This window comes from Spermophilus citellus (assembly GCF_964194105.1).
Source record: "Spermophilus citellus genome assembly, chromosome: 7".
Classification (NCBI taxonomy): domain Eukaryota; kingdom Metazoa; phylum Chordata; class Mammalia; order Rodentia; family Sciuridae; genus Spermophilus; species Spermophilus citellus.
In genome coordinates this window covers 156,346,055-156,372,543 of record NC_138188.1, presented here as the reverse complement: position 1 = coordinate 156,372,543, position 26,489 = coordinate 156,346,055, and the positions used below count along the sequence as shown (strand labels likewise).

Sequence of the window (26,489 nt, the reverse complement as noted above, 5' to 3'; positions counted from 1 at the left end):
TTTCCAGCCTCCAGAACTATGAACTAAATAAACTTCTATTCTTTATCAATTACCTAGCCTTGGATATTTTGTTATAGCAACAGAATAGACTAAGACACTTGCCAAGATTCTAGCGTGGTTTCCACCACACGGCCCTTCATGAGTGTGGAATGAGACTGGCACAATGCTTCAGGTTCCAGGCTTCTCTAAGAATGGGAGAGAGCGTGGGCTGACTCCTGATACACATTCCTTCAAATCCTTGGTTTTACCTAGGCACATGAAATGAAAATGGTAAATTTATACACTTAGAGGACCCAGTGTAGTATTTTTGAGGATATCCTGCCAACTTCAGATGCCCGAGGAGATGGGATAGCTGAGTGCATCTCAGGGAGAAAGGCTGGCCATGTGAGACCAAGGACATGAAGGACACCAAGAGAGGGCTATGCTGAAGGCAAGGAACACAATTGCTACCGTGAAGCACGCAGCCGTCAGCCCACACAGGGATGGGAGCAGCTGCCTGTGCACCCAGGCAGGACAGAGCCACAGCTCCCCAAGCTCCCAGCTCTGAAGCCCTGATGCTGACATCTTCAGGGAGGAAGCTCGCCTTGTGCCTCTCACTAGGGGCACTGGACTGGGCTGGTGGGGAACTGACCCGTGCCATGTCCAGGTTTTGCTTCTCAGTAGCTCTCACCTTGAACCCAATCACCTACCTGTCGTCAACATCATGACGCCAACCGAGAGCCCACTGCTTGCCAGGTGGTGAGGCCAGAGGCAATCAGGACGGGGCTCTCAGTGTGGCCCCCGGGCCCGCATGGGCCCACACGGGCCCACACCGTGCCTTCATGCACGAAGTCAGCAAAATGTCCTGTCCTACCTATTTTCAGCATGAGTAACTGTACTGATTTCATATATGTAATTTACAAATGGGTTTTCTATGCTAATCAGGAAAACCCAACAAAACAGTGGTTTGAAGGGAGAATTCAAGGCACAGAAGCCCACCCTCACTTGTACGACTCTAGAACACCCGGCACCCACACAGTTAGGAAAGCAGCCCTGGCTCGCTCCCAGGGAGATGTGTCAGCAAGCCACAGCCGGCTGGTCCACCCGGCCTCAGCCACTGGTCCCTCAGGTGCCTGTGGACGCATGGTGTGGCAATGCAGCAGGTCCTCTTTTCTCTTTTTGGCATTTCTGGGTGACGATGCTTTCTCGAAGGCCATGTCTGTCCCGAGTTTCATTTTGTTCCATCAGGTGTCTGTTTCACCTCTTTGAAAAATCCCAGTGACATAAGCGCATGAGCTCAGGGACTTGTTCTCGTTAAACACGGGCCGTCCACAGCACAGTTTAAGAAATTCCTAGGCTGCAGCCCTGGATCACTCCCGGGTCACACAGAGCGTTTTAAAGTCATGTAAAATTCGCCAGGGAACCCATATTTCTGAGCACCCACTCCTAGCCCCTGCCTCAAAGTGCCCCTGCTGAATCAGACGTCACCAACCACTTCAGCTCTTGTGTCTTGTTTGCTGCTTCTGTGTTGTGTTGTCACTATATTGTTACCCTTTGTTGTTGTGAGTAAAGAAGGAAAAAACTTCTCTCACAAAATATGACTGGGGGGTTGGTTACCTTGGAATGGGATGATATAGTTAACGCTTCTTTAGGGGAGAAAAAAAAATTAAAAATTAGCATGATCCACGATTGATTTGCCACAGGATCATTCACGGAGGACTTGCTGGGCTGTTGTATGGGGTTCTGGCTCTTTTACAAGAATACAGCCTTGTATCCTTACAGAAGAAAACGAAGGCAGCTTAACAACAGGATGACTTTCATCAAGATGGGGAATATAATCTATTAGGTAGCTAAAATCAGAAGGCAACTGGAAGCAATTAGAATTACTATTATGGGGCTGGGGTTGTGGCTCAGAGGTAGAGCGCTCACCTAGTGCACGTAAGGCCCTGGGTTCGATCCTCAGCACCACATAAAAATAAATAAAGGTATTGTGTCCAACTACAACTAAAAAAATAAATATATTTTTTTTAAAAAAAAGAATTACTATTACACGTTACTAGGTCTCTTTCTGGTATCTTTTTGTAACCAATATGTTTGTTTTTAAGAATAGGAAGAAAAGTAAAAGTTAAAGCTCACAAATTGAATGTGGCTTAATTAATTTTAAAATGTGTTTCCTAGGCCTCATATGAAGGCTAGAGGGACTCTTCCTACAGAGCAGTTCTGTGAATTCTATGTTCCAGCTACACCGCAGAAAATCCGCTATTACAACAAATCCCATGCTATGTATGATGATAATGCACATTTTGAAAACCTTATTGTTAAATTTTTTTAAAAGGTCGAAATAAATAAATAAATGCCATTAGGTCCAAAGTAGGGGAACCCTACCCACCATGAGTACTTAACAAAACCCAGGTGACGTGTCCACTGTGAAATGCAGACTCCACCTCAAACAGAGCCCAAGAAGGAACCCAGAAAAGGCTAAATTTGGCAAAGAAATCTGTATCTGAGCCAGGTTAAGTATTTTAAATCAACTATTACAAACACAGAGGATATGGCAGCCCAAAGGTCTTTGCTTGTTCATTGCTTTCGGGGTCTCATTAGTCCCTCTGAGTCCCCCTTTATTTTTACGGAGAATGATGAGTGGATGGGAAGAAACTGAGACGGCTTACTGAGATGAGGCACATCTTAAGAGAACCTCAGAAGTTAGCTGGCCTCACTGTTTGCTTCCCTGAAGGAAAATTATAAATAAAAAGGACACTAGAACACCCAGCCAAGTACTGCATGGAGGTTGAGCTGCCCTGGCCTTAGCCTACAGTCACTCCTGATCAGCATTGAGAAAAGGAACTGTTTTCACTTTTTACAACACTCTTATTCCCCAAAGAATGGACGTAATTAGACACCTAGAGGAATTTTCTCTTCAAAAAGAAATGGAGACAGTCTCCATACAGAATCAACGGAAGCATAAAGGAGCTGGGCAGACATAGCAATAAACACCCAAATCTACACCGTGCTTATTTCAAGACAAGCAGAGCTCAAAGGGCTTTATGGAATCTATACTTGAATCTCCACAATAACTACAGGAGGTAGGTCCTATCATTGTCCCCGTTTTGCTCAAGAGATAACAAAGGCACAGAAGGGCTGAATACCTTCCTTGCCCACGGTCACACGGTAAGAAAGTTGCAGAGCTAGGATTTGATTCCAGCCCCACAGGCTCTGAAGTGCACGGTTTTTACTACAATACTATACTCATACAGACTGTCACCCATTCAGACTTTCCTCTGGCCCACACCTGCATTCTGTCCTGGACATAATGATACATTTCACGCAGTCCAGAAAAGAGACAAGGACAGTGCCATGTGTGCGTGAAACGTCAACAGAGGGACATCCAACCCAGACTGCGGTGGAAAAGCCTCCCCAGAAGGGGTGAAGTCCACGCTGACTCCTGGACATGCAGCCAACCATCAGGACGCAGACAGGGACAGGAGTAAGTGGGAGCGATGCCTTTCAGGCAGAGGGCACAGTGTGTGCGACATTTCAAGGCGGGAAGGAATAAATACCAAGAATGACACCACAGTGCCATGAGTGACAAAAGATGGGGACTTCCTAGCAATACCCAGGAAAGGCCAGAGAGAAAGGGGGAGGGTTAACATCATGAAGGGGCTTGTGCTTGGCTCCGGAATATGGGTTCACCTGAAATTCTGCAATAAACAACTAAATAATTGTACACTAAGAAGCAAAATGATTGGGTTTTTCCTGGCTCACTGGTGATTTAGAAGGGACTACATTGAAGAGACTCTGACAGAAACAAGAGAAAGGTAAGAAGCTGTAACACGAGACCATTTGCTGGAATCCTGCAGCCATGCCACCAGAGCAATGGAAAGTTCCTCAAACCAAGTAGGTCTGAACCGACCGGCAGCACACACCCAGTCTTCCCACAGCCTTCCTAGGGCTTGTGCCCTCGGGTTATGCCCCAATGCATCATTTGATGTTTTATTCCAGTGTCTTAAAAAAAAAAAAAATGCTGCCGGGAACAGCTCCTTCTCACCATAGAATTAACACAAGCCTGCTTCTCCCCAAGTTCTTTGCCACTTAAACACTTCTTGAAATTCTGATATGAATCATTTTGGGAACCCCACCACCACCACCCCTTTACTTATTAACATTTCAGCCCAGGAAGTTTAGGCCACAACAGGCTTCTATAAGCCTGAAAGTATTTCTAAAGGATTAGAATTCAACTCGTAATGCACATTCTTGATCTTATTATCTCCAGCTTCCCAGGGGTCTGGCCAAAGTTCTTCAGAATGGCTTTTTTTTTTTTTTTTTTTTTTTTTTTTTTTTTTTTTTTTTTTTAACAAAGCTTCTGGTGTGAGCAGCTACTGGACTTTGCCCATGTATTTTTGGAACCTCGTAAAAACACTTATTTAAACTCAAGACATCCTTCCTCTTGTCTCCTCCATCTTTTCTCTACAGACTCCTTCACAAATTAAATCACTGCTCTCTTCCCAACTGAAGTGAGATAGAATATCTCTCTCTCTCTCTCTCTCTCTCTCTCTCTCTCACACACACACACACACACACACACACACACACACACACAGGCAGATGATTGTCAAGTCAGCAGCCTCTTGCATTCTTTCAAAGTAAATGGTGAGATGTTCAATGAAAACGATAATAGGCAAATAAGTTTCCCGTTTCCTCCCAAACGCATTGGGGTTCTTAAAACGGAATTGCTTTTTGAAACTTAAAACTGTTGACCAGCTCTGGGCCTTGGGATTTCAGTCCTGGGGCTACTTCTCACACTGAACCTACCAGTTTGCATCGTTTCACTTCAGGGATCAGAGTTTGCTTTGGCAAAAATCCTTGGAACACCAATGGGGCGTGTCCCTTTTGATCCGTCCCGCCCCCCTAGTTAATTCTTTAGTAACCTCCCGACCAGGGGGTCCAGTTAGGATTTCAGGACAAAAACAGTGGAATGCTGACCCCACACCCGCACTACCCACCGCCCTAGCCCTAGCCCTCCCCCAAATGCTCCTGCAACTCTTCTTGAAAACCTAGTTGGGGAGGTGGAAGCGCCTGGTGACAGTTAGGACACGGGGGAAGAAGGAACCTCCCCACGCGTCCGTCTTGGATCCGAGGGGACCAAGACGAGAGAAGACGTCCTAAAATTTGGGGGAAGCGAAATTTACCTTGACGAAGAGGGTGATGTCGTGCTCCTGCCCCGGGTCCCCCTCCTCCGACGCCTCGCCGTTCTCGCGGCGGCCGTTCACGCGCGCCGACTCGTCGCTGCCCTGCGCGCTGCCCTCCTCCGCCAGGTGGTTGCTGAGATTGGCCTCGGGCTCCTCAGGCTCCTCGGGCCCCATCTCCTCGGCCACCTCCCGATCCTGGGTGCAGTCCGGGGGCTCCTCCTCTACCCCAACTGCCGAGGCATCCTCGCTCGGGGTCGGCTCTCGCCTCTCGTCTTCCGCCTCCAGCTCCTTCTGGCCCCCACCCGAGTCCCCATCCTCGCCAGCATCTGCCTTCGCGTCCCCAGGCACCGCTTCTCCGGACCCCACCTCCCCCATGGCTCCTGCAAACTCTTCCGGGCTGGGCCCCCCGGTTTCCGCGACAGCGACCTCAGTGGTCTCGGACTGGGACTGGGGACTCTGTTGTTCCCGGTCCTGGTCCTGGAGTTCACCGTCTGCCTCTAGCGCCCCTCCCGCCAGCCCCTGGGCGTCCATGCTGTCCCCCGAAAGTCCCTGGGCGTCTATGGTGACCCCCGGAGCCTCCAGCCCGTGCTCCGTCTCCTCCTGCGCCTCTGGGATCCCGGGGTCCCCGGACTCCCCAGACTCCCCGGACACCCCCTGAGCCTCCCCTGCGGCCTCGCCCTGCACGCCGCACTCCGGGCTCGCCTCCTCCACCTGCCCGTCCGCCGCCTCCCCTCCCTGGGGAGCCTCGGCGCCCCGCGGTTCGCCCTCCTCCGCCTCGGTTTGCGCTCCCCCTGGGCCGCGCGTCTCCGTCCCGGGGCCACTGCCCGCTCCCGGCGACAGCTCCCCCGTGCACCCTGGGTCCGGCCCGCCGCCTTCTTCCTCCTGGTCCGCAGCTGTCGCCGCTGCGCCCGCCCCCTCTCCCCCGGGCGCCTCCGCGGCGCCCTCGCTCGCCTCCCGCCCCTCCGCCTCCTGGCCTATGGCCCCGGCTTCGCCCGGTCGCTGGGCCAGAATCGCTGGGTCCTCGGGCGGCCCCTGGGGACCCGAAGCGCCACCCTCTGGCTCGGTAGCCTCAGCCATGGCCACAGATTCTTGTCCTTGACCCGAGACCCTTCCTTGACGCAGCAGAGGTGCTGGTGGCGCCTAGCGAGGAGCCAGGTGCGGGGACTGCTGCGCCCTCTCCGGGAGGTCGCCCCACTCAGGACTCTGACCGCCAAAGTTTCGTGCGGAGCGAATTCCTCTCTGCCCCAAGACGCTGCGCCCCTTCTCGCTGGCTTAAGGACTGTGGGCTCTTCTAGTGATTCTCCCGTTTTTTCACCAGACTGCAGTCTGGACTCGGAGCCTGGAGGTGCAGTGCAGGTACCTTTGAAGTGCCCGACCCGCTGTCCACTGCGCTGGGGTTGATCAGAAGTCCTTGGAGCCAATTCCATCCCCCTGGGGTTTGGGCGGGGTTTGCGTCCCCCCTCCCATCTTTGGGTGGCCTGGGAGCCTGGCCAATGATAGCCTTCCTGTGGCCCTTGTGGATTTTAATAAAAAGATTCTGATTCTACTGGGCTCCTGGTGTTTTCTGGAACCGTTTCAAGTTCCATAGACATTTAAATCACCCTCAGAAACACACCCTGGCACTTAAACTCCTAATTTCCACCTCACCCCTGAAGTGAAGCATTGAGCAGTTCAGATGCCCAACAGATGATGTCCACGTTGTACCTTGTGTCCAAGGGCAAGGGTCCCTGAGAAAAGGAACAGGGGAGACAGTAGGCGGCCTTCCAATTTCAGCATAGCCCTGCTGAGAGGTTGCAGAGGCCTGAAGAGAGAAGCAAAAGGAGCCAGGTGAGACCTGTGGTGAGAGATGTGTCGGTCTCTCCAGGCATGACAGGTACTGTGAGCCCTGCACTGGGAGATCTTAATACTTAACGGCCCTGTTCTCTGAAGCACTGAGAGTCTGTGTACCTCGTGGACTCTCCCAGATTTTTTTTTAACTTCATGACACCTTTTTGCCCTCGGTGTTGTGTGTTAAGGGTTTGGAAAGCTGGATGTAGGAAGGGAAAAATCCAAGAAGCTAGAGGCAGGAACGGCGGAATTCATTGCACTAGCAATATTCCAGGATCACAGACCAGATTCCTTCTCTATAAAAAGGAATATGTGTTTTAAAAGAAAAATTAAGAACGAAAGGGAGAGAACCATTCCAAACTAAAACTAGTCAAGAACACAATAAAACAAAGTTCTAGACCAATATCTACTAAGAACACAGATGAAAAATTTCTCAACAAACCACTAGAAAATAAAATTCAACAGCACGTCAGAAAGATCATAGGCTGTGATCAAGTTGGTTGCACTCCAGGGATGCAAGGATGGTTCAACATATGCAAATCAATGAACTTAATGCATAGCATCAATAGAATGAAAAATGAAAATCATGGGATCCTCTTAATTAGATGGAGAAAAAGCATTTGATAAAATTCAATATTCCTTTATGTTAAAATCTCTGAACAAATGAGGTATAGAAAGATCCTATTTCAATATGATAAAGGCCATCTCTGGCAAACCCAAAGTCAACATCTTATTGAATGGGGAAAGCGGGAAGCACATCCCCTAAGATCAGGAACAAGACAAGCCTGTCAGCTCTCTCTGCTCTTATTCCGTATAGAACTAGACATTTTAACCACAGCAGTTAGGCAAGAGAAAGACACAAAGGGCATACAAATAGAAAGGGAGGAAGTAAAATGATCCCTGTCTGCAGACAATCTGATAGGAAAACCTAAAACCTGCACCAGAGACTATTAGAACTGATAAACAGATTCAGTAAAGTAACAGGGTACAAAATCAACATATAAAAATCAGTAGCTTTTCTATACATCAGTAATGAATTTGCTAAGAAAGAAAGCACAAAAGCAATCCCATTTGCATTAGCTACAAAAATAAAACCACCTAGGAATAAATTTAGTCAAGGAAATAAAAGAACTCTACAGTGCAATTTACAAAACAGTGATGAAATGAATTGAAGAAGACCCCCAAAATGAAAGATTTCCATGTTTTTGTTTGTTTTTTTTGTTTGTTTGTTTGTTTGTTTGTGCTGGAGATTGAACCCAGGGATTTGTGCATGTGAGGCAAGCACTCTGGTAACTGAGCTATATCCCCAGACCAGGTTCCCATGTTTATGGATTGAAAGAACTAATATTGTTGAAATGTCAATACTGTTGGAATGACCTACAGATTCAAAGCAATCCCCATCAAAACAGAATAGAGATCCCCACAATAAACCCACATATCTACAGTCAACTGATTTTAGACAGAGGCACCAAAAAAATGCAGGTCACAGGGCAGCCTTTCTGATAAATGGTGCAGGGGAAGCCAGATGGCCACATGCAGAGGACTCACATTTGATCCTACTTCTCACCCTGCAGAAAAATCCACTCAAAATGGATCAAAACCCTAAATGAGAGATCTGAAACTACTAGAAGAAAATGTAAAGGAAACACTTTAATATATTGGTCCAGGCAGTCATTTTTTGGATAGGACCCCAAAAGCATAGAAAACAAGGATAAAAATCCACAAATGAGATGACATCAAACTAAAAAGCAAAGCAAATCTTCAACAGAGTGAAGAGACAATCTACAGCAGAAAATATATAGGATAAATATTTCCCACCATTTATCTGTACGAAGGTTATAGAATATAGAAGGATTTTCATCATAACTTTCTTTTTGTGTATTTATTTTATTGACTTGTAGACATTGTACATATTAATAGCGTTCAGTGTAATATTTCCATACCTGTAACTATCATATACCAATTTCCATGTCCCCTAACTTTCCCAACTAGTAACCACTGTTCTACTTTAGTTGTTGTTGTTGTTGTTGTTGTTTTTAGCTTTCACATATGCTGTGGTTTGGATGCAAGGTGTCCCTCAAAAGCTCACATGTGAGACAATGCAAGAAGGTTCAGAGGAAGAAGATTGGGTTGTGAGAATCTTAACCCAATCAGTGATTAATTCCCTGATAAGGATTAACTGAGTGGTAACTGAAGTGATAGGGTGTGGCTAGAGGAAGTGGGAATTGGGGACGTGGCTTTGGGGTATATGTTTATATCTGGCCAGTGGAGTCTCTCTCCTGACCACCATGTGAGCAACATCCCTCTGTCACTCTCTTTGACCATGATGTCCTGCCTCACCTCGAGCCCTGAGGAACAGAGCCTGTTGTCTTTGGATTGAGACCTCTGAAACCATGAGCCCCCAAATAAACTCTTCCTCCTCTGAAGTCATTCTGGTTGGGTCTCTTAGTCACAGTGTAAAAGCTGACTCAAACAACACATGAGAGAGAACATGTGGTACTTGCCTTTCTGTGTCTGGTTTATTTCACTTAACATAACGTCCTCCAGTTCCATCATTTTGCTGAAAATGGCAGGACTTCCTTCTTCATAGATGAATAATATTCCATGCATGTTATCTCTCATATTTTTGTTTACAATGAAAAGCATGTAGTGAGCCTACTATGAGGCAGGCTAGCTCTGTGGAATATAGTAAGGAACTAAATTACCCAAGAGGATACCATCTAAGGAAAGGAAGAGAGACCTGAGCTGGCGCTCCCTGCTCCCTCCATGATGCCTTCCTCCGTGGGATGGTGCATGAGAAGCACTTCGTCAGATGCCAACACCTTGATTCTGCAACTCCATCCTCCAGAACAGTGAGAAGGAAATTAGTTAATTTTCTTATTTATGTTTAATTACCCAGTCTGTGGGCTTCTATCATAAGAGCCCAAAACAGACTAAGATAACAGGACAGGAGCCCAGAGACACTCAGCTTCATGTCACCTTTCTCCAGGGTCGTACCCTCCTGGAATGGAACAAGATAGAGACACATCTTTGAGTAGATGCCCCAAAGCAGCAACTATTCAACATACGTCCCCATATAGGTGAGGTAAACAGATGTGAGGGGCACAGACCTTCTCGAAGACAGGAGTCCTGGTGTACTCACCAGACCAAGAAAGCAGTCATCACCTTTATCCCTTAAGCAAGAAGCCAGCACCTTCAGCCCCACAGCACACACACCACAGGTTTAGAGTCCCTTATGAGGACATCTCAAGGCCAGATGTGTTTCAGAAAACAGCAACATGGAAAAAAATGATTGATCATCCATACTGCATATTACATAACACAACGACACACCACCCTGAGATCAACCACATTAATATTTCTGCAGTGACACAGGCGGACCTCATGTTAGGCAAGATGTGCGAAAACCACATATGGCTTCAGGGCCCCCCCCCCCAGTTTAGATTTACCCGCCAAGTGAGTTCAGGTCAGTCTGGTTTGCTTCTAAACATGTTCCCCAAAGCTTGCCGTATTCTGAGCTTTTTAGGATTTCAGAATGCATTAAGGGACCGTGGAACTGTAAACCACTGAAGGGCTCTAGGTTTATTGGCCCCACTTGGGAAACTGTGAGGTTAGTTTCAAGTCCAACTTTGTTCTTAATAAGAAGCCAATGGTCTCCCAGGGACCAAATTTAAAGGATGTCATTACTTATGTGAGTGATGACATTCCACATCTTTGAATCAAGCAGATGTGTCCGGGTGTACTGACTACAGGAGGGCGTGAGTGTCTCAGGAGAAATCTTCTCTTCAGTTGCTTGTGGAGTTGGCTAGCCACAGACTGTTTGCTGCCTGGCTGGCTGAGAGTTGGCACTGGTATGTCCTTGTAGAAAAAGATGCTGACAAAGTCTACTCTCTCCTGGACACTGATCCTGCATGCACAGGCTGTTTTATTTTATAGTTTGAGATTTATACATTTATCAGGTTTGGATTCATTTACCCACATTGATATTGGCTCTCAAAATACCATCTTCCTCTCTGTATGGTGTAGAATCTTTGACTTTTTGATGTTAATCTTAATAAGCACTTTTAAATTTCATATAATTTTGCAATTTATTCATTGACTGTAATTATAGTTTATTTCTAAATAAATACAGGCACAACACAGAAAATATAGAAGATACAAATAACAGAACTCCCCACAACTTTTCTATAGTCCATGACTAAATATTTTCTTTCTTTTGAGAGAGAAAAAGAAAGAGACAGATTGTTTAGACACTGGGGATACGAAATAACAACATGAGAAAGTCTCCTCTTTTTCAGGGCTTTTGGCTTGAACAAAAATAGAGTTAACAATGAAACCAGATAACTTTGGATAATGTTAAGCTTTATAAAGACATCTACATCAGTGTGTACAGACACCCACACATACCCAAAAAACAGAACTCCTTTCTCTCACACCCTGCATCCAACCCACCAGCAAATCCTATTGTCTCCACTTTGTAAAACAAAATATAAAGAATTTCCCTAACAATTCTCATATTGACCTCAGAGTCACACTCTGAGACATGTCATCCTAATTCTTGTCTTTATAACTGCTATCTTAATAAGTTCAAAAGGGAGCTCACACGCAGTATTAAGTTCAAGTGCAGATTTCACATTAGCTGGGATAACTAAGTCCAAAGTGGATTTTTGTTGTTGTTAGTTTGTTTTTGTTTTTTTGAGATGGGGTCTCACTATATTGCCCAAGCTGATTTCAAACTCCTGGGGTTAAGCAATTTTGCCTCACTCTCCTCAGTATTGGGACTACAGGTGTGTGCCATTACACACACCTGGCCAAAGTGTCTTTAAACAGAGGCTCTGCTGATAACAATTCCTTTAAGCTCAATTAACTTGAGCTGTTACAAGTATGATGCAGATGTCACTATTAGACAATATTTAGTGATTTACACTAGATTCCTCATAAAGTTGAAGACAAATGCACTGAAAAGTGTAATCAACAATCATTTAACATGGCTAACTAAAACATAAAACACAACCAGAATACAACCGCTTTCCTCTACCTCTATTGCTACCACTCTTGCTGGATTATTACCAAAGCCTCCTTGCTGGCCCCTGCTTTTCCTGGGCCCTCTACAGTCCATACTGCATCCACAGCCTACTGAGCCACACCAGTCTGACTGGCCATGCTGCTTTCATGCTTGAAATCTTTCAAACTCTTCCTGCCTCACACCAAGAAAAGTTGAGCCCTATGCATGAAGTAGGAGGTCCTATAAAATGTGACAACCTCAATCTCTTTCTGGCCTCGTTTCCTACTACATTTGTCCTCCTTTATCAGATATTTTAGTTTCCACTGTTTCAATTACCAGTGGTCAACTGTGCTCCAGAAATATCAGGTAGAGAATTCCAGAAATTAATAATAATTAATAAGTTTTAAATTGCATGCTGTCCTGTCCAGGATATGAGTCATCCCTTTGTCCAGTGTATCCACACTGTATATGCTGCATGCCCATTAGTTACTTAGTAGCCATATCATCTATTAGATTCATTGCTAAGGTATCACACAGCTTGAGTTCAAGTGATCCCTAGTTTACTTAATAATGCCCCCAAAGTTATTGTTGTTCTTTTCTTACTGTGCTTAATTTACAAGTTAAACTTTATTATAGGGAAAATATAGGAAAATGAACATATAGAAAAAAGTAGTATATGTAGGATTCAGTAGTTCCATGATTGTAGGCATTCAGTGGAGGTCTTGGAACCTGTCCAGCACAGATTAAGGGGAATTACTGGGCAGTCCCCTAGCTTCTGACACATTGGTCTCTGTGGCTGCTGTTGGAACTTCTGGGCATTCCTCTGTCTGGGATGCTCCCTGCATCCTGATGGCCTGCTCCCTTACCTCACTGAAGTGTCTGATTAACCTTTTTTCCCTAAGCACCTTGTTTAAAGCATAGTCCATACTCCCTGGCATCCTTCTCCACCTAATTCTTCCCCATAGCAGTCACCTCCACCTTACATATAATATATTCTACTCACTTATTATGTCTACCCTAACTCATGCCCCTTCTCTGAAGGTAGGGGATCTTGTCTGTCATTGCCTAGAACAGAGTCACATAGCAGAAGCTCGATAAAAATGTACTAAATGAATGAATACATGCATGCTTTTATATGTCTATCAATCTGAATTAGTTTTTAAAAATATTTCTCATAGTTGATTTTTAACTTTGGGGGACAAACTAATGTCATAAGACTTGTGTTCACAGCAATTCTTATCTATTGACTTTGGTGAATACTTCAGCAAACACTTTTAGTTATCAGTAGGGGCTAACTAGTTCATGTAAAGGAACACAAATACCAAATAAATAGAGTAACGAAGGTCACTATGAAGTCACTCAAAGATTTGCACATGGTCAACCCTGTCGCCAGCACTAGATTAGCTATTTAAATAGCAGGAAGGGTTAAACAGAGGTGACGGCTTCGTGGATGGGCAATAAAAGGCATGACTGTTGGTCATTAAATAGTCTTTAATAATTGTAGAGCTCTTTCTCCTGCCATGTTCATGAGGAATCATGAAGCAGAGTAGCTCTGAGATCACAAAAAACTCAGGATGTTTTGTCTTGTTTTGGTACCAGGGATTGATCCCAGGGACACTCAACCACTGAGCCACATCCTCAGCCCTTTTTTTCATATTTTATTTAGAGACAGGGTCTCAGTGAGCTGCTAGGGCCTCACCAAGTTGCTGAGGCTGGCTTTGAACTTGCGATTCCTCCTGCCTTAGCCTCCCAAGCTGCTGTGATTACAGGCATGTGCCACCATACCCAGCTTTTTCAAGGGCTCTTAAACTACTTAAGAGTTTGTTGTTTTCTAGAATAGATAGACTTGCTTCCACACGGATCCCCGTCTTTTCCAGCTGGTGGAGGTGTCTCCTCCTTCAGAAGTGCTCTTGCAACTCTAGTTTATCTTCAACATTCAGATCATAGCATGACAACTGCTCCTTCCCCTCTATAAGTGACTTCAAATCCACTCTTGATCCACCTGGCTTTGCTCAGTGACTTATTAAGGCATTTCAGAGACCTGAGCAAGCAGGCAGAGATTGCAGGCTAAGCCAGTGAAGCACATCCCCACATCTTGCAAGTCAGGGGGACATTCCATGGCGTGGACACAAAGGACCATCATGGCAAATGGGTGGGTTCTCAGATGGCCTGATTTAAATGCCTGCCCTACCTTCTAGTACCTGTGTGGGCTTGATTCAGCTTTTCATCTGCAACAGGGGAGGTTTTAGTAGGACCATTGTCATTATGAATTTTAAATCAAATAATGTATGTGTTCTACTCTGCACCTCATTTGTTACGACCTCGTTGATGGCATTATCACAGAGAGCATAGCCGTCACAGCTTGACGGCATTTAATAAATGTTGAAAGACTCTCAGACTAGAGTGGCCCTTTGTCCCACTTAGCCAGCGATGGTCCTAGAAAGCATGCCTGCAGTCTCAGCTGTGTGATTATGAGAGCGCCTCTGCTGTCACTCCTGGAAGTGTCCCAGGGTGGACAATGATACACTCATGAACTCATCCAGCGGCGAGAGGATTCTCTGTTTTCTTGTGGGTGTTCTCCGTGACCTTGCAGTGTTCTCAGAACGAACGCAGTTTTGAGTGGATGGTTGCTGAATGATTGAACAGATAAAGGAAGAGGAGGAAGAAGAAGACCCTTTGTTATCTTATAACAAACCATCAACAGAAAGTCCTCCCAGGGGCTGGGATTGCGGCTCAGTTGCCTAGCACGTATGAGGCACTGGGTTCAATCCTCAGTACCACATAAAAACAAATAAAATAAAGGTATTGGGTCCATCTGCAACTAAAGCAAATTAAAAAAAAAAAAGCCCTTCCAGAAAGATACCCTCTAATCTGGATGGGAAAGGCATAGGATCATCACAGGCCTCAGATATAACAGGGTGAGCCCTGGGGGAGCAGGGGAGGGGTGGGAGCACGTGTGGCCGCACTCCAGGCTGGCCTCTGCACCCCTGAGACTGCATTTAGGCCTCTGGTTCTCACAACACCTTCACTTCTGACACCAGGATCAACAGTAGGATTTTGCTGGACATAGAAACAATAACAAAACTTGGACAGAAGCTCAATTTATTTATGTGTTTATTTTTGAATTTATTTATGTTTGAATTGACTTATTTTTTAATTGAACCCAGAAGTGCTTTACCCCCGAGCCACATCCCCAGCCATTTTATTATTATTATTATTAATTTTATTATTTTGAGACAGGGTCTCACTAAGTTGCTCAGAGCCTCACGAAGTTGCTGAGGCTGGCTTTGAACTTGCAATCCTCCTGTCTCAACCTCCTCTCAACTCTGCTGCTTTCTGACTCTTGTTTTGGGCAAACCACCTCTTGACAATAAGCCTGCTGCATATTCTGAGCTTTGAAAAAGATAATATTTGAAAGTGTTTTGTAAGCCATGGGATTTCTGCACAAATGCCAAGTAATATCATTAATTTGCCTACTGCACCTGGCTAGAGAGTCAATATTCAACCTTTTACATCTATCAGTAAATTTTTACTTAGCATTATAGTATTTTTACAATGCTAAGTAAAAATTGCCTACCTCTTTTAAGAACTTGAGTTTCTTTAACTCTTTTAAACCCCTCAAAAATTCTGAACCCAACATGGATAGTAACCTGACAACACTGATCTGTGGTCATATATTTGAGAAGTGGTCTAAAATTGGGACAAGATATTGCACAAGTTCTGGACACAATTTTCCGTTGTCATGGTTGGAGGATGCTACTGGTATCTAGTAGATAGAGGGCTGGGATGCTTCTAAACATCCTAAAATCCATAGACAGACCCCCCCCAACAAGCAGTCAAAAAATGATAATGATTATGTTTGAGGAGGGCCATACTCTCTCCAGCCAATGTGTTGATTTCACCAGAGCTTTGGAATTGTAGATGAAGGGGTATGTTTTGGGTGGCAAGAACCCAGAACCCCTTAAAACATCTCCTATAAGGTCGCCACACACCTATAGTCCCAGCTACTTGGGAGGCTGAGGTAAGAGACCACGTGAGCCCAGGAATTAGAGGCCAGCCTGAGCAACATAATAAGACCCTCTCTCAAAAACAAAATAAACATCTCCTAGAGTTTACTAATGAGTCTTGATGAGCAGCTATATGGGATATCGATGGAGAGATCATGAAATTTGCATCCAGAAACCTGGGCTCCAATCCTAACTCTGCTGCTTTCTGACTATTGTTTTGGGCAATCCACCTCTTGACAATAAACCTGCTGCATATTCTGAGCTTTGAAAAGAGATAATATTTGAAAGTGTTTTGTAAGCCATGGAATTTCTGCACAAATGCCAAGTAATATCATTAATTTGCCTACAGGCAATGACTGGTCCTATTGTTTTTCATGGTCCAGATATTGGAATTGACCTCACCTTTCTAGAATACAGGAAATTTATCTACAAGATTAATGCCTTGACACTTGTCAAAAAGACATTTAATTTCCTAAACTCTAATTTCTTAAATAAAATCCTGTAAAAAAATGATAGATAAAGGGAAAGAAGGCACTAGAACATAGCTTTCTCCCACACATCTAGAAAAAGCCTCTTACCCTCCAGGAGCTAGGTAAACTCTAAGTGTCCAAGAGACACAAGCTAGCTATTGTGATTCTTTCTGGTCCTTTTTTTTTTTTTTCCATTCTACGTGTAACTTCTGGTCCATTAAAGAAAGTATAGTACATCTCAAAGTCCACATCTCTATATGCTAGTCATGAAATTATTATCTAGACAGACTATTTTCATGCTACTCACAAAATTGGAAAGATCTGTCCATTCACCTACCCATCTATTGTCTGCCCATTGTCCATCCATCCACTCATCCACTCATCTCTCCACCCACTGATCCACCCACCCATCCATCCATCCACTCATCCATCCATCTATTTACCTGACGTCATTCCATCCACCTCTCTGGCAGACTTCTCTTCATCGCTCCACAAACATTTTCTGAGGACCTTTCCTGGGACGCAGATGATGTTGGAGAAATGAACATAAACAAAGCACAGCTCCAACCCTGCTGTGAAATTTCACAGAGTGGGAAGACTGAATAAACTGGAGTTCATTAGGTTCATATGCTGCCCCATGACATGCTCGATCAGTAAATTTAATTTCGCATTTACTTTGAAGATCCTTAACTACACCCTACAAGACCACATTTTGTAAAAGTACTATTACTACTCATAATTTGAAACATTTTTTTTTAAATGTGGATTGGAATGTTTGGCATTTGTTTATTTATTTAGCACACTTAAGGATGAAATGATTTAGTTCATGATTTTTTTTATAGAATAACTTACCAACTTATTTTCTTATTTGATTTCAAGCCAGGGGACCAGAAAGAGAGCAAGGCGGGAAGAGGCCTACCAGGGCTGAGAGCCTGGCTTCCTTTTCACATTCTCCTGGCTACTCATGTGGTGTGTTTGATTATGTGAGTTCTGTGACCTCAGGAAGTCCCTTTCATTTGGTGAGGTATCACCTTGGATGCAGACCTTGGACCAGATGATGTTGGTGTTCCTTCATCAAATTCTGCATTCTGTGATCTAATACCTTAGGTATTTGGAAGTCCCCAATCAAAGGATAATAAAGCTCCGAATCAAAAAGTGAGCAATAAAGGTCTCCCAGGCCCAAAACAATAAAACTGAGTTTGTCTCTTAAAGTATATTTTCCCCAAAGACAAAAAACTTGCACTGTCATTCAGGGTCTGAGACTTTATTCTAAATGGATTCTAACTTGTTACCTTATTTCTCATCCAGAACACATTAGAAGCTGTGAACTGGAGGGGGTGAATCTGTCGTCCTTGTGGAAACAAGATGCTTACACGAAAATCAACAGGGCTGAAGGTCTCAAGTTCCGGTTTCTATGAGATTTATATCTTCATTTCAAATAAGCTAAAACAAATTTATTGATTAAAAAAAAAGAACAAAAAAGAAAGGGAGAGAGACAGGGGAAAGAGAAAGAAAAGAAAATGCTCTACGTGCCTTGCACATGGTAAAAAACAATGAAGGAAAAATCTCAAACCCAGATGGGTGACTAGGAAAAAGGCAGCACAAATATTTTATTTCATTAATGAATTGGCACAGTTTGGGGGACAAACACCCCAAAGCATGGATAGCAGATAGAATGACTTGATTTAAATAAGTTGTATGACTCTTTATTATAATTTTAATTAATCCATCCATCTTGCAAATAAAGCAATATAGAATCAACTAGAAATTTACATAGCACAGTAACTTCTCTTTATGTTTACTTTACTACAAATCTACATTGGCATTTTTAATCATTTTTTCCGTTACTCAATTACAGGCGTGGTTACTAAAAACAAGATCAAGTTTATTAGCCCTTTTAAGTGAATTTCTAGGCGAGTGGCAGAGAGCCCCGCCCTTGGTAAAGGAGTCAAACAGAAGAAACAACAATCAGATCCAGCCACTGAGGGGAAGGGAACAGGGAGGTTCTTGGTACTGGGTTCTTCCAAGATCCCTTGTCCCCAAGGTAGTATTAGAACTTTCACCTGCCACCTGCCAACCTTGATCTGCCAGGGCAGCTGGTGCCATCCAAATAGCAATGATCCCTCGAACTTTCTTGGAAACTAAAACCCCAGGGTGTTACAGGAGTTGTGTTCTCAGCTCTTTGGCTCTTCCAGGCAAGACAAGAGTCTTAGTAAAGTATTGCGAAGCCTATTAGAGGGAAAGGGGAAGGGAAGAATGAGTCCCTTCAGAGAGGAGAGGGGCAATGGGTCCCCTTTGTTTCCCAGTTTTATTGGGGTGGGGGTCCGTCTTAGGGAAGTTTCTAGAGAGTCCTGCCCAGGTACCACCTCTTAACTCTTAACTGACAGTAGGATTGCGTCAAATTTCTAAATCCCTACTGTTATTTTATGGTCCAGTGGTCTTTGGGTTTAATTACCCTGTCCTTCTGAGCCTGGAATCTTTAGTCTATATGACGGTCATGACTGGTCCCCCTTCAGGGTAGCTTGTGTCCTGTGGCAGTGAGGCCCTGACAATAGCTCTGCAGAAAACAGTTTTGGTGAGGACTTCAGCACATCCTATTGACTTAAACCACGGTAGAGGGCCAGTGGCCTTAGGGAAATTTGGGGTCAAGGCCGCACAGGAAGCCAGCCCTACTGGTTCCTAGAGCTCAGGTCTACCAGCTACCTATCAAAAGAAGCTGAAAAGTATTTCTGCCTCCGTCCTGCAAATGACATGGTTTTCCTTTTACCTCTGTAAAGAGTGTTCTTTGCACGTAATGGTTTATCCTTCACTATTTAACACTCTTGGCAAACCTGGGAGGTGGTCATTGTCCTGGCATGCAGCCGGGGCACACTTAGAGTGAAATCACACAGAATTAAACTGCATTAAACTATAAGTGAATTTTAAAATACTGACTCTCAGCTATGATTTTTTCTGAAATAATTCCGTGAGGACAGCTCGATCCACTTTGGTCCTTGAAGAAAATAACGTTCACAGTAAAAATCCTTTATATCCATGAAATGAGATTCAGCACTCAGGGTCCAGCAGCACGCTGACTGGGAGGCCATCTTCCTCTCTGCAGAGGGTTTGTTCTGGCCACCATGAAGCCTCTGCACCCCTGCCCGCTGCCAGCCTTCCAATGTTGCTGCTAACTCTTAAAAAACAAAACAAAAACAAAAATAAACAAACAACAACAACAACAACAAAAACCCCTTGGGTTCTTATTGTTTATTTTTTCTTGAAAGTAGGGCCTTCAGGTAGCCTTGGGACTGGAGGTCCTCTCTTTACCCTAGCTTAACAATTGTCCTACAGGGACAGTGACAATACAGTATCAGTGTATTGTAGCCCTAAAAACAATAAAAGGTGTTCTGGAAGGATCCCACTGCCAAAGATGTTCTTGGCAGGGAAATTTGGAAAAGACCAAGGGATGTGGAGGCCTCTGTGGTGCCAGGCACACTAAGATCAGCAGGGGCGGCTCTGATGGAGCCCCCAGCATCCTTCTTACCAGCTATAAAACTTGGAGTTTGTTCCTTAACCCTTCAGTGCCTTGGTGACTTCTTCTATGGCATGGGCCTTTTAGTGCCTGTCTGACATGGATGCTATGTGTCAGTGTGCATAAGATGCAGTCTATCTTCTTTGTTTGCAGATTCACCTACCTGCAAATACCTTTTTTATTTGGATATTTTTGTATACAAATATTTACAACCCCAATTTAGAGTGGTAAATATTTGTAACCCCAAAATGAAGACTCAAAGTGTTTTCATGGTCTTTCACAAGTACACTCATGTGCAGAGCACAGCTGCCCAGGGTACACCCACCCAGCCAAGGTGGACAAGAAGGGCTTTCCCTTCCAGTATGGAGGTGTCCTTGCCCAGTCTATTTAGAGCTGTGTTTTTCACATACTTGTGTGTTTGTTGGTGCTATTTTTGTTTAAAATGACCCCAAGTACAGTGCTGAAGCACTAGGTAATGTTTCAAAGCACAAGGAGGCTTCGACGTACCTTATGGAGAAAATGTGTGTACTAGATAAGCTTTGTGCAAGCATAAGTTGTAGTCCTGTTGACTACGAGTTCAATATAATGAATCAAGAACATATATTAAATAAGAGACACAGAAAACAAGCTTATGTATTGACCAGGTGACAAAAATGTGAGGAGGGGCTCTGTTTCCTGAGGAGCAAAGGTCCGGGATTCACTAATTCAGTGTTCTTGATGACGCTATGGAGCATGCAATGAATAACAAGAATCAACAGTACTTGGATGTCTGATACAGAGTAAATGGCCTCTGGTCATTGCTGCTTACCATCATTGATCTTACAGTCATAGAGGTCAAGTTCACTGTAAGAACCCCCTGGAAATCTAATTTTTTACACACCAGCTATAGAATGAGTTGATTCATCTTCATCACAAGGTGGTTCAAGCCACCTTCATCTCTAGCCTAGACTGTTACAATAAAAACTCTTACTCTTCCCCTGCCACCACAGGGGAAGAGTATTCTCGATCAAGCAACTTTGCCATCCTTTCTTTCCTCTCACTTTATTTTATTTTTAAAGTTAATTTTATTTATTTATTTATTTGTGTGTGTGTGTGTGTGTGTGTGTGTGTGTGTGTGTGTGTATTCTGGAGATGGAACCCAGGGCCTTGTACATGTTCTTCCCTTAGCCATAACTCAGCCCTCTTGAGTCATTCTTTAAAATATCACTTCCCTGCTCAAATTCTTGCAGTGACTTCACTTTAAACTTAGAGCCAAATCTTAAAGTCTTCCAGGAACCTGCAACCCTACTTATCCTGGCACAGTCTCCTAGTTCCTCCTTGACGTACGTCCCTGCACTCAGTCTAACCCACCCCTGTCTGATGCACTCTACCTCCTTCTCTACACAGCTTACCCTCTGACTTGGCTTCTGGTGCTGCTGAGGTCACCTGGACATGGCCACCTCACTGACCCTCCCACTGATCTCCCCTCCCACCACCATCCCCATCCTCTCCCCCTGACCCATTGTTCTGCTTGTTTATCATCTGTCTCCCCACTAGGCAGGAAGCTCATGGAGGGCTGAGAGTCCCTTAAGCACCACTGTCCCATCTGTAACTGGAACAGTGCTGGACATGCAGGAGGCTTATAGTCATTATTTGTTACATAAATGGATAGTATTTGGACTTGATTTTCTGTCCAGATTGCTCAGATATTGTAGGATTGCTTGCACAGCCAATATTTTTGCTTAGGGAGCAAATGTCCTCTTCATTCATCCAGTCTGCCAGCCATCAAATATGTATGGCCTGGAAAAAAAAAAAAAACCTGTAGTTCATGCCCAAGTGGAGGTGAACAAGTAACTTGTGAACTGTCTAGAAAGTAAAGATCTCAGTGTAGCCAGCCACCTCGTTTTTTTTTCTCTCCAGAGTCATTTGCATATCTTCCTTTTGGATCTCCCCATCAATGATTTACCCAATAACCCCGGGAAAAACTACTGTTTCCTCACCTCCACCATATGCTGATCTCAAGACCTAGGGTTCTACTCTCCTCTACAGAGACCTGATCACAATCCCAAGGAACAACAGCTAAAACTCAAAGAGGAAATGACCCTGTTCCTTGACTCCAGGTTCCCCTGAGGTGTTCCCCATGTGTAGCCCTAGGGAAAGCCTTCCATGGGTTAAAAATGGGGCCCAATCTGCCCCTGACAGCCTCACACTGGGGCACAGTCCAGCAGCCTCAGTGTGGGCTTGCTTTTTCTTTAACCCTCAGAACAAAAATGCTCTTATTTTATAGAGTCATAGATGGCCGCTTCTTTCACCAAAGAAAAAAGGACTATGCAGGCTTAGCACTCCTAACGGTAACCCTAACTGTTTAGTTTATAAATGAAATAGAGCTTTTGAAAACTCCATTTCCTATTGAGACCCTAAACCTCAGAGAAGACATTCACAGTGCTTGTTAACATATAGGATTGCCTTTCTAAGATATTTCCAAACAATTCCTTCTCCCCCATCTCATTGCACTTGGTTTCTGAGTGTCTTTGGATGAGTTTCCCTCCACATCTCCAGTCTTCAGTGTCCCAAGTTGTATCCACTGTTAGAAGGTGGTCCCTGCACAGGAGACGGACCCCACACGTACTAAAGGAGAATCTGTGTGAACAAAATCCATAAGCTGTAGCAAAGGAAAGGAAAGGAAAAGCAAAGGAAAGGCACTCACTCTGCCAGACTTTGAGTGCTCAAAGGCAGCAGTGCATCAGAACGGACAGAAAAGTGTGTCAGAATAAAAGATGCCTCCACCTTACCTCCAGCTGGTCACACTCAGGTTCCTGGTGTCTGTTCTGTAGGTTCTGTAGTAATGTCACACGTCCTCCCAGATTTGGGAAGATATTGCTCTGAGGATCACACAACTATACCTTCATGGGAACTTAAGCCAATGAACAACCACTCTGAAGAGAATCGGCACTTTTAAGCCTAACTCTGGTTGAGAAATAAAGCTCCGTGCTCATTAGAATGCTTCAGACATTTAACATCAAGTTAGAAAATTATTTTTCTGGTCTCTGATCATTCCCTGACGTTACCCCCATGTGGGAGAAAATGTAATGAAGGCATATTGTGACCATATGGATTTTTATAGTGAGGATGTGACTAAGGCACCTATAAGATCTAAATGCAATTGAAGTATACAGTAGGAAATGGGAAGGTTGTAGATTTTTTTGGAGGAGGGAGAAAATTGGTGAAGACATAAACTTTAAAAGAACCGTATTTGGTGACAATCTGGGTATTTGGGACATATTTATTTCTCCTTGTAAATGTAAGTGGTTTTTAGGGGATTGTTGCTCTGCATGATCTCCTGTGCACTTATATTCATTATAGCTGAAAAGAATCCTGTTGGGTGAGTCCAGAAACATTTGATATAGGTAAAGCTCGAAAGCTGTTGTGTAAGCCTGTCTTCAAACCAGGAAGCTGAATTTTCCCAGAATCAAATGGGCTCATGTTTCAATAGAAACTCGGGGCTCACAAAATCACAGTTTTGTTTTTCTACCCTCAGTGAAACTCTTCTTGCTTTTCGCCTTTTTCATTTTTGCTTTCAGCGCATGTACACGGCTGTGAACTCAGAGAGCAAGTCTCCGTAGGATGAAGTTAAATGTTTCACCCGCGGGAGAACTTTGGGGGCTTTGTTCAAATTCTCTTTCATCAGATTTAAAGGCATAATTGTTAGACTGTTTTAAGCTGAGCAGTCAACGAAGGCACAGAAATAACTAGGGATTATGTACCTCCTTCAAACAGGTCGGTCATGCACAGACGTGAGTCAACAGAGAAAAGGGCCCAGGTTCCATCCCTGGGGTACACACAGAAATTAGCAGAAAGGAGTCACAATCCCTTTTTAAGGTTGCAGCAACAAAATGAGCTTGATCTCTAAATCTTACAAGGCGTCACAACCCAAGTCCCCAAGACACACAGGTAAAATGCTTCTTCCCCAGGTAACAGGGAAGAAAACATGTTTTTATATTCATGAATCTCAAACTAAAATTTAGCATCTCCTTCCATTATGAATATAGAGTATAGATGATAACATCATAATTGTAACTGTACTCAATAAAAATCATTGATATTTTTATATCTCATTACACATGGAAGCATCTCAAAATGTTATTCACACTCATCACTTGGAAATTTCAGTAGTTACTAAACTTACCTCCTGATTTTATTTAACAAGACCACAAAGAAACAAATATACATTATTACCAAATCACACATTTCTTCTTAATATCTGATAACTATATTTCAATCTCATTGGCTTGCTTTGACATTCTATGCAGTAAAAACATTATCAGAGTAGCCAAGATCCATAGCTGAAGAAAACCCTAACATTCCTTGAACTCGAATCTGTTTCTTAGCAATATTTTAAATGTGTTTCTTGAGGGGGGTGCGGCTACACAGATATGTTGATTTATCCAAACAATGCAATTAATGAAAACAACCTAAATGTTCAAGGACTAGGGAATGGATAAACAAACTGTGGTGTACCCCTGACACCATTCTTGGGAGTCCAAGTCCCATTCCCCCAACCTGGGAAATGATGAGGCAGGTGCAGAAATTAAGTTTTATTTAAAGGATAGAACAGAGACAGAGTTCTCCCAGGGAGGAGGGGGGACCAGAGCAGCAGGAGGAAGTGAATCTGGTCCTCTTAGAGTTTCCAGGTTGCTTTCTTCTCAAACCCCATCCTCCAACCACACCCCACCCTCATGCTGCCAAAAGGTGGGAAGGGAGTGTTCAGGGATACTTCTCCCTATTTTCCATTGTCTGCCCAGAAAGGCAGAGAGGGAGCCACCCAGGGGGTACACATTGACAACTCTGGGCTGGGGAACAATTCCCTGCAGGCAGGTAACCTTGGCCACAGATGAGGAGGAGTGGAAGTTTCCTTCAGGTATTAGCGGCCCTGTTCTTTGTTCTCACTTCACCCATATAATGGAATATTTGTCAACCACAACAGCAACAATGGAAATGATAAATAAGCTGCAATATGTTCAATAACATAGATAAATCTAAAGTGCATTATGAAAAATTGGAAGAAGCCAGATGAAAAAGGTTCCATTTATATGGCACTGCTATAGTTTGAATATGGAATATTCCCCCCAAAGACCGGTGTATTAAAATCTGGTCCCCAATTTGGCACTATTGGAAGACGGCAGCAATTTTAAGAGGTGGGGCCTAGTGGGAGGTCTCAGGTCATTGAGGGTGTGGTCTCAGGGAGGACTCTGGGACCTGGGTCTCTTCCACTCTCTCTTCACTTCCTGGCCTGAAGGGGACCACTCCCCTTTGGTTCCACCACGCACTTCGGCCCTGATGTGACAGTCACGCAGGCCCAAGGCAGCAGGGCCAATCAATCATGGTCTGGAACCTCCCAAACTGTGAACTAAATCGTGTCTTTTCTCCTTATAAGTTTATCTATCAGGGGCATTTGTTTTAGTAACAGAAAGCGGACTAACACAGGTCAAAACCAGCATTGGTTGGTTGAGGGGAGGGAGTGGGGGACAAGATTGTTGACAGAGGCACAGGGGATAGGGGCAATTGATGGAATTTTTGGATTTTAATAGCTACCAATTTTACCTAAAAATGCTACGAATATAATCCATATGCTGGTTGCTTGAATATTCCCCATCTTCCAGTTCTCCCTAACCATGTGATCGAGGTTGCAAGTCCTGTGCTGAGAGCAGAGGGCAGCCCAGCATCTCTCCCATGGCCTCTGCTCTGACCACCTAGGTCTGCCCCACTCGAGCCCCATCCTTGCTGCTACTCTCTTCTGTCCTCCTCATCTCAGCCTGTTATGCTCGAATCCCTGACCCCCAAAGACCACCAGAGACCAAGATCGATGTAAGCAGCAAAGAGGTGTTTATTTCGAGCTAGCTCGGTCCTCCTTGCACACAGCAACTGGTGACGCTGAGAGGCCCCGAGCCCAGGGTTTGCAGCAGTTTTATACATTCTTTGGAGAATGCAGGGACCCCCACATACATCATAGCATCTCTTAGCAAATCATCACACACAGCGGGAAAATCATAAAACAACTCTAAAACATGATTAGCACATTCACTGGCGGGAACAAGTTGGATAAGGATGATTGGTTAGTACAAGAGGGGGATTGGTTTGAACTGATTAGTTTAAGCCAAGAGGGGAGTATGTGCTGAACCACATGGTTTCCCAGCATGTTATCAACCACCATAAACTACTGGGAGGGTCATCTGGCATCCCAGGTATTTTCCCCATCTCATGCTGATTGGTGGTTGCTAGGGGGTTGTTATGGGTCCTCACCTAGCCTGACTGAGTCAGGGACACCTGGCTCTGCAGATCTCTCCTGTTATTTGTAGATAAACAACTCAGCAGGGTGGGTATGTGCCTAGGAGAGCTCTATGGGTCTTTCCAAGGACAAGGGTCATGCCCCCTTTCTTGGACAGGCTTTGCTCTGAGATAGAGGCTGGTTTCTCAAGCCCAAGTGAGCTCGGTCTCTTCTCCATGGTTTTCCAAGCATAACCACCT

General features: G+C 44.3%; 1 protein-coding gene across 1 annotated transcript in view; it reads right to left on the bottom strand.

Annotated features, from left to right (window-relative positions):
* CLIC6 (chloride intracellular channel 6) overlaps window positions 1–6,242 on the bottom strand; it is a gene marked incomplete at its 5' end in the record, with an annotated part of 39,485 nt that extends 33,243 nt beyond the window's left edge. The window contains one exon of the mRNA XM_081302078.1: window positions 5,166–6,242. Coding sequence (XP_081158204.1) covers window positions 5,166–6,242 — 1,077 coding nt within the window. The remainder of the gene's footprint in view (window positions 1–5,165) is intronic.
* Between the last annotated feature and the right edge of the window lie 20,247 nt (window positions 6,243–26,489).